We start from the raw sequence: 13,647 nt of genomic DNA on the forward strand, positions 1-13,647 counted from the left end.
CGCTCTATCCAGGCCTTTCACAATTTGGTAAGTTTCAATCAGGTCCCCCCTCACCATGGCTAAAGTCTTCACCATCAGGATAAATGTAGAGACAGTGTCCTTTATTGTGACCATTTGACTGTGGGGGGTAGACACAAAAAGCTGGAGTAAGTCAGCGGGACAGGCAGCATCTCTGGAGAGCAAGAATGGGTGATGTTTCGGGTGGAGACCCTTATAGACTACAGACAATAAGTGCAGGAGTAGGCTATTCGGCCCTTCGAGCCAGCACCGCCATTCACTGTGATTATGGCTGATTATCCACAATCAGTACCCCGTTCCTGCCTTCTCCCCATATCCCTTGACTCCGCTATCTTTAAGAGCTCTATCTAACTCCCTCGTGAAAGCATCCAGAGACTCGGCTTACATTGCCATCTGAGGCAGAGAATTCCACAGATTTCTGGGTGAAAAAGTGTTTCCTCGTCTCCGTTCTAAATGGCCTACCCCTTATTCTTAGACTGTGGCCCCTGGTTCTGGACTCCCCCAGCATCGAGAACATGTTTCCCTCCTTTCGCGTGTCCAATCCCTTAATAATCTTATATGTTTCATTAAGATCCCCTCCATTCCTTCTAAATTCCAGTGTATAAAAGCTTATTACTGTAATAATATAACGAAAAGTCACTTCTAGTACCTGTCCATTTCAGCAGGCAGAGTTGTCAGCTTGTTGTCATTCAGATTCAAGAAAACTAAGTTTCCTAAGCCCTCTGAAATGACAAAAGAAAATGTGAATTTAAAAGTTTTAAATAACTGTACAAAATAGCACTCTAGACATATGCACAATGTCAATTGCCCGTACTGCATTATTAATGTACAAAGTTCCAAGTAGAGTTTTAAGAGAAAGGAGATTTAAGGTCTGCATTTACTGCCTTTTAGTTTCTGGCTCAAACTAGTACTGGGAAAGAGAGACACAAAATGCTTGGACATCTATGGGGAAAGCTAGACAGCATCTCTGGGGAAAAGGAATAGGTGGCGTTTCCCTCCAGTGATGCTGCCTGACCCGCTTAGTGACTCCAGCATTTTTTTATCTATGCTCGGTATAAACCAGCATCTGCAGTTCCTTCCTGCACTAATACTGGATAAGCTTGATTTCAGAGAGCTTACAATTTGTGGTATTGATCAGAAGTTTATTGTCTTATAGCACAAATGTAAAAATGTATCTTCATGAATTAAGCGTACTATGCGTTAGATGCATTTCGGTACCAGAAATGGAAACAGTTGAGAATTTATTTTTCCTTCCGGGAACTCCGTTATTAAATTTAGTAAACAGCAATATTAATGTTTTGGTTGGGGTAGTGCGAACTAAGGCACTGGAAATAGAGAATGTTTATTTATAGGCGTGATGACAACAGGTCCTAGAGTCGTAGACTCATTCAGCACAGAGACAGGCCATTTGGCCCAATTTACCCATGCCGACCAAGATGCTCCTCTTAGCTAGTCCCACCTGCCCGCATTTGGCCCTTATCCCTCTAAACCTTTCCCATCCATGTACCTGTCCAAATGTCTTTTAAATGCTGTTATACTACCTGCATCAACTACCTCTGCGTGAAACATTTGCTCCTCAATTTCCTGTCAAACCTTTCCCTTCTCACTGTAAACTAATGTCCTTGGTTCTTGATTTTGTTTCTCTGGGTAAATTACTCTGCATTCACCCTATCTATCCCCCTCATGATTTTAAATATGTGGTAGATATATTAACAATTCAGAGCTGTAACCGTGCTGTATGTTATAATGTTATCAAATTGCCTTTAAACTTACTTGTATTGTGAATTAAACATTTTTTCCCACTCTTGCTGCTTCTGTATTGCGATATAACTTCTCATCGCTCAACTTATAGCAATTTTACTTTTGACTGAGTTGTCATGCTTTCAAATCTAATGGAACGTTTGACTGCAATAATATTTCTGCTGTGATCTCAGAGGTGGCAACATTCACAAGAGATATTAGACCAAGCCTATTCTAATGGGTGAACAACCTGGTATTACTTAACAAAGCAGAGGACTTATCCCAGATATCCTGGCTGAATATTTTTCAGCATATGAAGAAGGGTCCTGACCAAAACATCACATATCCATGTTCTCCAGAGATGCCTCCTGACCCGCTGAGTTACTGCAGCACATTGAGTCCTTTTTTAAAACTGAAACACAATGGGAGGGAGGTTTGTTTGTGTGATGGTCTGGACTGCGTCCACAATTCTCTGCAGTTTCTTGCCTCATGAGTTGACTGTAAAAACATTTGGTATGTTCTGGAAATCTTCCCGAGAGCAGTCTGTTTAAGTGGCTCACAAACAACTCTCCCAACTCACATCAATTTTGATAAGATTGTGAGGAAAAGAAACAAAATATAAAATCAAAATAATGCGTGAAAAGAAGCAGATGAGCTGAGTGATGAGAAAGCAATGTAAGGATGTATAAGGATTATTGATATAAGTAGTATAAGCAGTAGTTTTGAAGGTAGACACAAAATGCTGGAGTAATGGGCCTGTCCCACTTAGGCGACTTTTTAGGCGACTGCAGGAGACTATGCAGTCGCCACATGTTCGCAGGTGGTTGCCGGGGAGTTGCCTTCATGGTCATGAGGAGTTCCCGCATTCTGGGAACTAGTCATGGCCTCATTATGGTCGCCGCAAATTTTACAACATGTTGAAGAATTAGCAGCGACCAGAATGAAGCCGCCATGGAGAGTAGCGAGAATTCTCGTGCCTTGGGTGGGTCGCCATGAGGTCCTAGTGAATTACGGCCGTGGGTGGCAGAATTCTCTCAGAAATCACACCACAGCGAGCCAAAAACGGTCAAGATCAGACTTTTAGTAATATAGATTTAAAGATACACCATGGAAACAGGCCCTTCGGTCCACCGAGTCCATGGCGACTATCGATCACCCATTCACACTAGTTCTGTGTTAGCCCACTTTCGCATCCACTCAGTACACATGATGGGCAATTTACAGCAGCCAAATAACCAACAAACCCACACGTTTTTGGGATGTGGAAGGAAACCGGAGGAAACCGGAGGAACGTGCAAAGTCCACACAGATAGCACCTGAAGTCAGGATTGAACCCCTAGTCTACCAGCTGCATCACTGTGCCAACCTGAAGCTATACGTCAGGGGGGGAAAAAAATCTGCCTTTGCATAGTACTGAGTAATTGTTTTGTGATAGATATTGATGATAGATTCTATATTGTTTAACTTTCCATTCCTTTCTATTTTGCATCTTTTAATTTGTTGTGCATATGGCATAGACAATTATTATGATAGGGTATATAGTATACAAACAATTACATTATCCCATTGATAACATGGATAGTTATGTCTGAAAAAAATAATTATTTCTATCAACATTTAATCCACAATTCAAAATTATGCATTAAATTTTTTAAATAGCAAACGTATGAGTTGAACACAAAATAACTCAGTGGGTCAGGCAGCATTCTGAAAGACGTTTCGGATCGGGTCCTTTCATTAATTGGGTTGTGCTTTTTTATATTAACTTCTGATTTAAAACATTACATATTTATGTAAATTTGTGCTGTCAATTTTAATTATATTTGAGAACAGTCAGGTATGTAAATAGAATGTGTAACTGATAGAAAATGGAACAGACATATTTCGCTTGGGCACCTTTCAGCCCAGCCGTATGAATATTTATTTCTCTAATTTCAAGTAACTCCTGCATCCCCCCCCCCCCCCCCCCCCCCCCCCCCCCCCCCCCCCCCCCCCCCCCCCCCTCCCCTTCCTATCCTTCCCCAGCTTAGTTGTCTTACCAGTTGCAATGTTCGCATCCTTGAATCCCTCGTTATCACACATTCAATCAGATAAAAATTAGCCATTATGGGCTCCACCATTCATGAGGTAATCTGTTGACGGCCCTGAGCTGTTCTGGCCTTTTCATTCCCCCAATTTAATTCAACCTCCCCCCCTCCACCTCTACTTTCAATCTGAAGAAGGATTCCAACCCGAAATGGCGCCCAATCTTTTTCTCCCAAGATGCTGTCTGACTCGCCGAGTTACTCCAGCTTTTTAGGTCTATCTTCGGTTTAAACTAGCATCTGCAGTTCCTTCCTACACATTTTGTCAATTCCTATTTTGTTTGACGCCTGCATTGGTTTCAATATCTCTCTCTCTCTCACTTCCCAACCCCCCCCCCCAGCACTTTCTGTCTATCTTAGGCACGACTATTTCTGCTTAACAACTTAGGTGTTGATCTTTATTCCACTGGCTAAACCTCTCTCCATCTGATCACACAAGCAGAAAATTGGTGAGGAAAAATATCTGGAAGTTGGCACTTCACATTTGGTCTCTAAAAATTAAGGGGACAAGCACAGCAATATGATCTAAACATTAACCTCAATAACACAACAAACTGAGGGATATCCAAAATTAATTACAAGGCAGAGGAAGAAAGCTGGCATACAACATTGAAAGTGACAGTGCGATCACAATGAGAACCTTTTTTTTTGTGGACTGAATCATTGTGAACATTCAGTAATAGATTTACCTTCACACCGCTACTTTTCACAGGGTGCATAAATCATTGGTAATAGCCTATTTTATGTGGGCTTGTAGCATCAATTGGTTTAAGTTAGTCATTAATGGGAGCTCAGGAATTTTTCAGATTAGAACTGGACTAAATCAATGAACAAAAGAGTTGTCACAATTCTATTGGTTTTATGTATCGGGAATTTTTTTTTACAAAAAAGTATTTTTTGCAAGCAAAAGATACATGGTCATCCTCTTCAAATGAAGGATGACTTGCTTCCGCCCTGTTTTATTGAGATATGGGGTGGTGAATGAGGGCAATGTGGGAATTGTAGATTTTCTGGGTGGGTTGGGTTGATTGTGATAGAATTAGAAAATACTGGAGATAATCAGATCTAAAGCGGGACGGGTACAAGAGGGTGTGTGTCTCTGATTGATAAGGCCCCACATCGGAGATTAGTGGGCAAAATTAGGGCACATGGTATTCAAGAGAATTTATTGTCATGTCATAGGCCAATTAAATTCTTGCTTTGCTTCAACACAACAGAATTATAGAAGGCATGAATACGGAACAGATCAGTGTGTCCATATACCATTGTATAATATATACACACATGAATAAATAAAACAGATAAAGTGCAAATAAACAGATAATGGGCTATTAATGTTCAGAGTTTTGTTTGAATTGAGTTCAATAGCCTGATGGCTGTGGGAAAGAGGCTGTTTCTGAACCTGAACGTTGCAGTCTTCTGTACCTTCTATCTGAAGGTAGTGGGGAGATGAGTGTGTGGCCAGAATGGTGCGGGTCCTTGATGATACTGCCAGCCTTTTTGAGGCAGCGACTGCGATAGATCCCCTCGATGGTAGGGAGATCAGAGCCGATGATGGACTGGGCAGTGTTTACTACTTTTTGTAGTCTTTTCCTCTCCAGGGCGCTCAGGTTGCCAAACCAAGCCACGATGCAACCGGTCAGCATACTCTCTACTGTGCACCTGTAGAAGTTAGAGAGAGTCCTCCTTGACATACCGACTCTCCGTAATCTTCTCAGGAATGTGCTTTCTTTATGATTGTGCTTTCTTTATGATTGCATCAGTGTTCCAGGAGTGACCAGGAGACATGGATAGAAAATTGGTTGGCAGACAGGAAACAAAGAGTACGGATTAAAGGGTCCGTTTCAGAATGGCAGGCAGTGACTAGTGAGGTACTGCAAGACTCGGTGCTGGGACCGCAGCTATTTGCAATATACATCAATGATTTGGATGAAGGGATTCAAAGTAACATTAGCAAATTTGCAGATGACACAAAGGTGGGTGGTAGTGTGAACTGTGAGAAGGATGCTATGAGAATGCAGGGTGACTTGGACAGGTTGGGGGAGTGGGCAGATGCATGGGAGATGAACTTTAATGTGGATAAATGTGAGGTTATCCACTTTGGTATCAAAAACAGAAAAGCAGATTACTATCTAAATGGCGTCAAGTTGGGAAAAGGGGAAGTACAATGGAATCTGGGAATCCTTGTACATCAGTCTATGAAAGTAAGCATGCAGGTACAGCAGGTAGTGAAGAAAGCGAATGGCATGTTGGCCTTTATAACAAGAGGAATTGAATATAGGAGCAAATAGGTCCTTCTGCAGTTGTACAGGGCCCTAGTGAGACCACACCTGGAATATTGTGTGCAGTTTTGGTCCCCTAATTTGAGGAAGGACATTCTTGCTATTGCAAGAGTGCAGTGTAGGTTTACAAGGTTAATTCCCAGGATGGCGGGACCGTCATATGCTGAGAGAATGGAGCGGCTGGGTTTGTATACTCTGATCTTATTGAAACATATAAAATTGTTAAGGGTTTGGACACGCGAGAGGCAGCAAACATGTTCCCGATGTTGGGGGAGTCCTGAACTAGGGGCCACAGTTTAAGAATAACTAGTAAGCCATTTAGAACGGAGACGAGGAAACACTTTTTCTCACAGAGAATTGTGAGTCTGTTGTTTTCTCTGCCTCAGAGGGTGGTGGAGGCCGGTTCTCTGGATATTTTCAAGAGAGAGCTAGATAGGGCTCTTAAATATAGCAGTCAGGTGATATGGGGAGAAGGCTGGAACGGGGTACTGATTGAGGATGATCAGCCATGATCACATTGAATGGCGGTGTTGGCTCGAAGGGCCGAATGGCCTACTCCTGCACCTATTGTCTATTGATGGGGTAAAACCAGGGTGACCATTAGAAAGGAGATGGGGAGGAATTTCTTTAATCAGAGGGTGGTGAATCTGTGGATTTCATTGTGGAGGCCAATTCAATGGATATTTTTGAGGTTGACAGATTCTTGATTAGTACAGGTGTCAAACGTTATGGGGAGAAGGCAGGAGAATGGGGTTGAGAGGGAAGGATAGATGAGCCATGGTTGAATGGCAGAGTAGACTTGATGGACTGAATGGCGGAGTAGACTTGATGGGCCGAGTGGCCTAATTGTGCTCCTATGACTTGAATTTATGAACCATGGAGATGAACTGCAAGCAAAATTATCTTGGTCAATGAGTGAATGGAAAGCAGTTAGAGAGTGACTTATGTTTTAGGTTTATTATTATCACGTGTATCGAAATACAACAAAAAGCTTTGTTTTGCATGCGATTCAATCAAATTGGATAATATTGTACATACATACAATCAAGCGTAGATGGAGTCAAAGGTGGGGAGTCTGGTTGTGTGATTGACTGGGCTACATCCAAACTCTGCAATTTCTTGCAATCTTTGACAGAGCTGTTCCCAAACCTGAAGTGGCTGAAGAAGAATCCAACCGGGAAACGTAACCTATCCACATTCTCCAGAATGCTGCCTGAAGCATTAAGTTACCTGAAGCCACTTAGTGTCTTTTTTTTTGTAAACCCACATCTGCAGTTCCTTGTTTCTACCTCTATGTTCCCATACCAAGCGGTGATGCAACTCGTGTTGGAAGGATCTGCAGATGCTGGTTTACACCGAAGATAGACACAAAATGCGAGAGTAACTCAGCGGGACAGGTAGCGGGGAGTCCCCGGACTCTCAGTCTGAAGCAGGGTCTCAGCCCGAAACGTCGCCCATTCCATCGCTCCAGAGATGCTGCGTTACCCCAGCATTTTGTGTCTATCTTCTGTGATGCAACTCAACCGAACATAAACAAAAGAACTTGGAGTTAACAAAATGCAGAGCAGGTAGACATGGTCAGCTGGGCACATCCTCCACTCCCAGAGAGAAATAAATTAAAAGGAAAAATGCGGGAGCTGAGCTAAATCACAGAATGGGCAACGGATACAGGCAAATTAAGGGACTGTACCATGAACTTATATCGGCGCCAGAAATGTAGCGACATTTGCCTAGGTGAGGCCTGCTTTTTGATTTTACTGTGTTGTATGCAAAACAGAGCATTTCACTGTACCTAGACGAAATGTTTACGAAAGAACTGCAGATGTTGGAAAAATCGAAGGTAGACAAAAAAGCTGGCGAAACTCAATGGGTGAGGCAGCATCTATGGAGCGAAGGAGCACCAATTCCTTTCCTCCATAGATGCTGCCTCACCCGCTGAGTTTCTCCAGCTTTTTTGTCTACCTTCACTGTACCTAGAGGAACCTGTGACAATAAAGTATCAGTAATTGATTGATCATTGATTAAAGTTCTGGAGTTGCAGTTACAGAGTCATACAACACAGAAACTGAACCAACTTGCCCAAGATGCCCCATCTACACTAGTCCCACCTGGCAGCCCACGTTTACCCAATATCCCTCTAAACCTTTCCAATCCATAGGATAAGGTTTACTAGGATAAATTCCACTTGGATTTCACAGATTTAAACTAGACTAAACAAACAAACCTATCTCTTACAAATAAAAGAAGCTTCAGGGTGTCAGGGGTATTGGGGAAAAGGCAGGAGATTCGGGTTGAGAGGGTAAGATATATCATCCATAATTGAATGGCTGAGTAGACGATGGGCTGAATGGCCTTATTCTGCCCCTATAACTTATGAACAAATGTAAGTTAGATATTGACTGATGTGCTTCATTCATAATGATAAAGATAAATTCCAAATGTATGATACAAGAGTGCCCTCTAAAGGTTAATTCCAAGTTATTTCCCAGGCTCAAAGAATTATGGTATTGTATTGTATTGTATTCAAATTTATTGTCATTGTCTCAATTAGAGACAACAAAATGAATTTCCCTTTACAGTCAGTATCATAAAAATAAATAAATAATAAATATTAAAACATATTAAAAAAATAAAATAGAATTTAAAAAAAAAGCACAAACACAGAAAGTCCACGACGCAACATAACACAGTGGCACCAAGGTGAGGAAGGCACCATTGTCCAGCCAGCCTCCCCTCCGATCTTCCCAGATGTTCATCCGTGGTCGGGGCCTTCCGAGCACCCGCAGTCGCCGCCCCGGGTGGCCCGATGTTCAGGCCCTCACGCCGGGCCAGTGGAACGCCGACGCGGATCCCTGACGGTGAACATCCTCCTCCTAGCGGCCCGGATCTCCCGATCAGCCGCCTCCCGCAGCCGGAGTCCGCAGCTCCCGAGTCCGCAGGTCGAGCCGGGCAGAGTCACAGGACCCCGCGTTGTTGATCAGCGCCACCCGCATTGGAAGCTCCGCAAACCGCAGCTCCATGATGTCGGTGCAGCAGGTCCAGCACTCCGGGCTCCAGACGGCGACCCCCGGTAAGGCATCGCCAGCCCCGCGATGTTTCAGCGCTGTCCAGCCGCTGCTGGAGCTCTGGTCGATTCCGGCAGGAAAGGCCGCGCCAATCCAGGCAGGCCGCTGGGGGGGGGGGGCGAGGACGCGACTCGAATAATAGTCGCGTACTCACCAGGAAGCGGCTGAAGGACGGTATCCCCCGCACTGTGCCCTCTTCCCCCATATGAAGACATTAAAAAAATGATAAAAAACACACATCAACATAACTAAAAAAACAAAAAAAACAAAAAGATACCCAGCTGAAGGTGGAGGCTGCTGGCACCAGCGCCACCGGAAGTACAATACTGCAACATTTAAAATATAATTCCATTTAGATTCCTTCATTTTATAGTATATTTTCATGTTAAAATTGAGTCAATTTGCTATTCATCTTATTCAGTGATTCATATATACACAAAATCATTTTTCTTTGCATTGGATAAATTGGATTAAGTCGTCTTAGAGGAGATGAGGTGGCACATTAGGGCATAACGTACCATGGAGTTGAGGGACTAACAGTTAATTCTATTTTTTTGCCAGGTTTCTGTTCCCATTTGTGGCAAAATTGGGCAGTTGGATACAATTCATAAGTATCTAAGATAGACACAAAATGGTGGAGTAACTCAGCGGGTCAGGCAGTATCTCTGGAGAAAAGGAATGGGTACTGTTTCGGTCGACACCCTTCTTCAGACTGAGAGTGGGGGGTGAGGGAAGCCTTCATACCTCTAGTTTCCCTCCCTACTGATCAGTCTGAAGAAGGGTCTTGATCCGAAACGTCACCTATTCCTTTTCTCCAGAGATGATGCCTGACCATTTGAATTACTTCATTTTGTGTCTATCATTGGTGTAAACCTGGATCTGCGGTTCCTTCCTACTCATATGTATCTATACAGGCAATAATCACACCTATTGTTGGAAAGTAATGTCCCACACCACTCATCAAGCCAATAGAAAACTGAAGAGGAAACTGAGGGGCAATTTCTACCTTCAAATGATTGTTTAAAAACCTGTTGATGTGGAAAGAGATAAGTTCAATTGATTTTGTGGAATGCAGTTACAAGGAACTGCAGATGATGGTTTATCAATAAAGACACAAAGTGCTAAAGTTACTCAGCAGGCCAGGCAGCATCTCTGGAGAACATTGACCCCTCTATAGGGCGGCATTTCAAGTTGAGACCCTTCTTCAGCTAAGGAGGGTCCTGACCTGAAATGTCACCTTTCCATGTTCTCCAGAGATGTTGCCTGACCTGCTGAATTACTCCAGCACTTTGTGTCTAAGTTTTGTGAAAGATGTTGGTCTTTAGCAACTGGTTCCATGGAGAACTGATGGCTACGTACAAGTCAAAAGTCAGTCGTGAGACACAAATGCCCCATCCTGATAGACTAGATGCATTTCACCTCTCGCTCCTTAGTTTTACAACCTCCTGGATCTGCAAAAAAGGCACAGGGAAGCGAGTGCAGTAATGGTCTACAACCCAGACCTCTCTGATTTTATTGAAGAAGACTGCTGTGAATTTTTTTCTCTCATCCAAATTGTGTTGAAGGCACGCGCAAGGGAGAATGGGAAGCATTGTTTTATCTACTATACACACTTGATGACAGCTTGGCTAGTTTATGACCAAACAAGCTGGAAAGAGTGCAGAGATTTACAAGGAGGTTGCCAGGACTTGAAGGGCTGAGCTATAGGGAGGGGTTGGACAGGCTAGAACTTTATTCCTTGGAGCGCAGGAGGCTGAGGAGTGATCTGACAGAGGTGTATAAAATCATATAGGTTTAAGGTGAGAGGACCAACATTTAATAGGAACAGGATTTTAAGGCACAGATAGCCAAATTTGTGATTAGAACATGCCAAGGGTTATGAGGAGAAGGCAGGAAAATGGGATTATGAGGCAGAGATCAGCCAGTATTGAATGGCGGTGTAGACTCGATGGACCAAATAGCCTAATTCTACTCCTATAGCTTGTGAACATGGACCTTGCCCCATACACTTTTCACTCAGCGTATGGGGCAAGCTACCAGAGGAGGGGTTGAGGAAGGTACTACAAAAACAGCATTTAAAAGACAGTTGGACAGGTACATGGAAGGGAAAGGTTGAGAGGGATATAGGCCAAACATGGGAAAATAGGACTAGCTCAGATGAGGCATCTTGATCAGCATGTGTAAGATGGGCCAAAGAGCCTGCTCTCTTGTTGGATGACTCTATGACTCGAAGTGCAGCTTTCTTAATTGTTAAGATGATCCAGCTTTAGTCAACTGGAACATCATCAATTGACTAAAACATTTTATTTGACCTTCCACTATCATAAACTCATTTTACAACATGGAGGAATCTTTTGCCTATATTTGATGGATAAACCTAGCTCCAAATGCAGACCAGAAACTGTTATTCCCAAATAATTGTTTCCCTGCAAGACATTATTTATTGTTGCCAAGGTTATGGCACCCGTTCAGGGTGGCACGATGGCGCAGCTGGACCATTTCCGACACTTCCCTACCATTCCTTGACCTCATTATCTCCATCGCAGTTGTTGCTTAACAATGCCAGAGATCCAGGTTCAATCCTGACTACGGGTACTGCCCGTAAGGAGATTGTACATCCTCCCTGTGACCGTGTGGGTTTTCTCTGGGTGCTCTGGTTTCCTCCCACCATCCAAAGATGAACAGGTTTGTCGGTTAATTGACTTCTGTAAATTGTCCCTAGTTTGTAGGATAGTGCTAGGGGTAATCGCTGGTCGGCGCGGACTCGGTGGGCCGAAAGGCCTATTTCCACGCTGTATCTCTAAAGTCTAAACTCTTGATTCTGACCTCAGTTGCTCTCTGTGTGGAGTTCACACGTTCTCCCTGTGACCTTGTGGGTTTCCTCTGGGTGCTCTGGCTTCCTCCCACATCCTAAAGACATGGAGGTTTATAGGTTAATTGGCCCCTGGCAATAACCCCTAGTGCTTGGGGGAGTGGATGAGAAAGTGGGACAACATAAAACTAGTGCGAACGGGTGATCGATGGTCGGCGTAGACATGGTGTGCCGAAAGGCCTGTTTCCATGCTGTGTCTCGAGGCTAAACTAATTTGGCATCGTTTTCCAGCAAGACATTGCCTACGCCAAGAAGCAGACAGTGCCCTCTGACTCACTGTTTCCAACATCACAGAAGATCATCTTGTGCTTTGGAGCAAACAAGGAACACTCGTTTCTCCAACATTTTCAGGGGTTCTGTTACACTCACAAAATAGCAGATTGTTCTGAGGAATTTTGTTTACAGCTAGTAAGCATCATTAGGAACAGATGGTACAGGAAAAGAGCCCGTTGAAAAAAGTCAAGTGTAGTAAGAACAAAATTTGAAATTTACATGAAAAATCTAAGTTTTTGATGACACTAAACTTTAACAGGATTGTAATAAGTTCATAATTTGTAGGAGCAGCATTAGGCCATTCGACCCATCAAGTACATGCCGCCAATCATGGCTATTCTATCTTTTCCTCTCAAGCCCAATCTACTGCATTCTCCCCACAACCCGACACCCGTACTAATCATGAATATCAATCTCCGTCTTAATTGACTTGGCCTGTCTGTGGCATTGAATTACACAGATTCACCACCCCCTTGACTAAAGAAATTCCTCTTCATCTCTTTTCAGAAGGTATGTCCTTTTATTCTGAGGCTATGGTTTAAACCAGCATCTGCAGTTCCTTCCGACAACATTATCTGTCCATGTTCTCCTGAGTTACTGCTTGACCCGCTGAGTTACTTAATGTCTTCTTTTGTAAGCCAGCATCTGCAGTTCCTTATTTCTATGGGAAATTTATCATATAGTGTAATATTTAATAATTAACAAAATAATACAAACTAAATGTTATAATGAAATAATATAGTAAAAAAATGTATGAAGTGGGAGTATTTGTTATATTTACCTAACACACTTGGTGACAAATTGCCTAGTTTGTTACCAAACAGATGTAGCTTCTTTAATTGTGTTAGATGCTTCAGAACTTCTGGAAGTGCTTCAAGTGAGTTATTTCCCAGGTTGAGATCAGTCAACTATAAAACAGATGTAAAGATTTCCCATGTATTTTGAAACATTTTGAAACTGTCATTGTCACTAGAGATGCCAAACAACTTGTTGCAACATTGATTCCTGGGTAACAATGTTACTTATAAGTTCATAAGTGATAAGAGCAGAATTAGGTCATTTGGCTCGTTGAGTCTGCTCCCCCATTCAATCATGGCTGATCTATCTGCCCCTCTCAACCCCATTCTCCTGCCTTCTCCCCATAACCCCTGACACCCGTACTAATCAAGACCCTATCAATCTCCACCTTAAAAATATCCATTGACTTGGTTGGCCTTAACAGCCTTCTGTGGCAATGAATTTCACAGATTCAACACCCTCTGACTAAAGAAATGAAGAAGGGTCTCGACCCGAAACATTGCCCATTCCTTCCC

The 13,647-nt window shown here is 43.0% G+C and overlaps 1 protein-coding gene across 10 annotated transcripts in view; it reads right to left on the minus strand.

Moving 5' to 3' along the window:
* lrrc69 (leucine rich repeat containing 69) overlaps positions 1-13,647 on the minus strand; it is a 37,747-nt gene that overhangs the window by 21,200 nt on the left and 2,900 nt on the right. For all 10 annotated transcript variants that reach the window (XM_055633613.1, XM_055633610.1, XM_055633612.1 and 7 more), the window contains exons 2-3: positions 13,116-13,242; positions 668-740 (exon numbers count right to left, since the gene is read on the minus strand). In XM_055633613.1, the coding sequence (XP_055489588.1) occupies positions 668-740; positions 13,116-13,242 (200 nt within the window). The remainder of the gene's footprint in view (positions 1-667; positions 741-13,115; positions 13,243-13,647) is intronic.

The sequence above is a fragment of the Leucoraja erinacea genome, chromosome 4, assembly GCF_028641065.1.
Source record: "Leucoraja erinacea ecotype New England chromosome 4, Leri_hhj_1, whole genome shotgun sequence".
NCBI lineage: Eukaryota > Metazoa > Chordata > Chondrichthyes > Rajiformes > Rajidae > Leucoraja > Leucoraja erinaceus.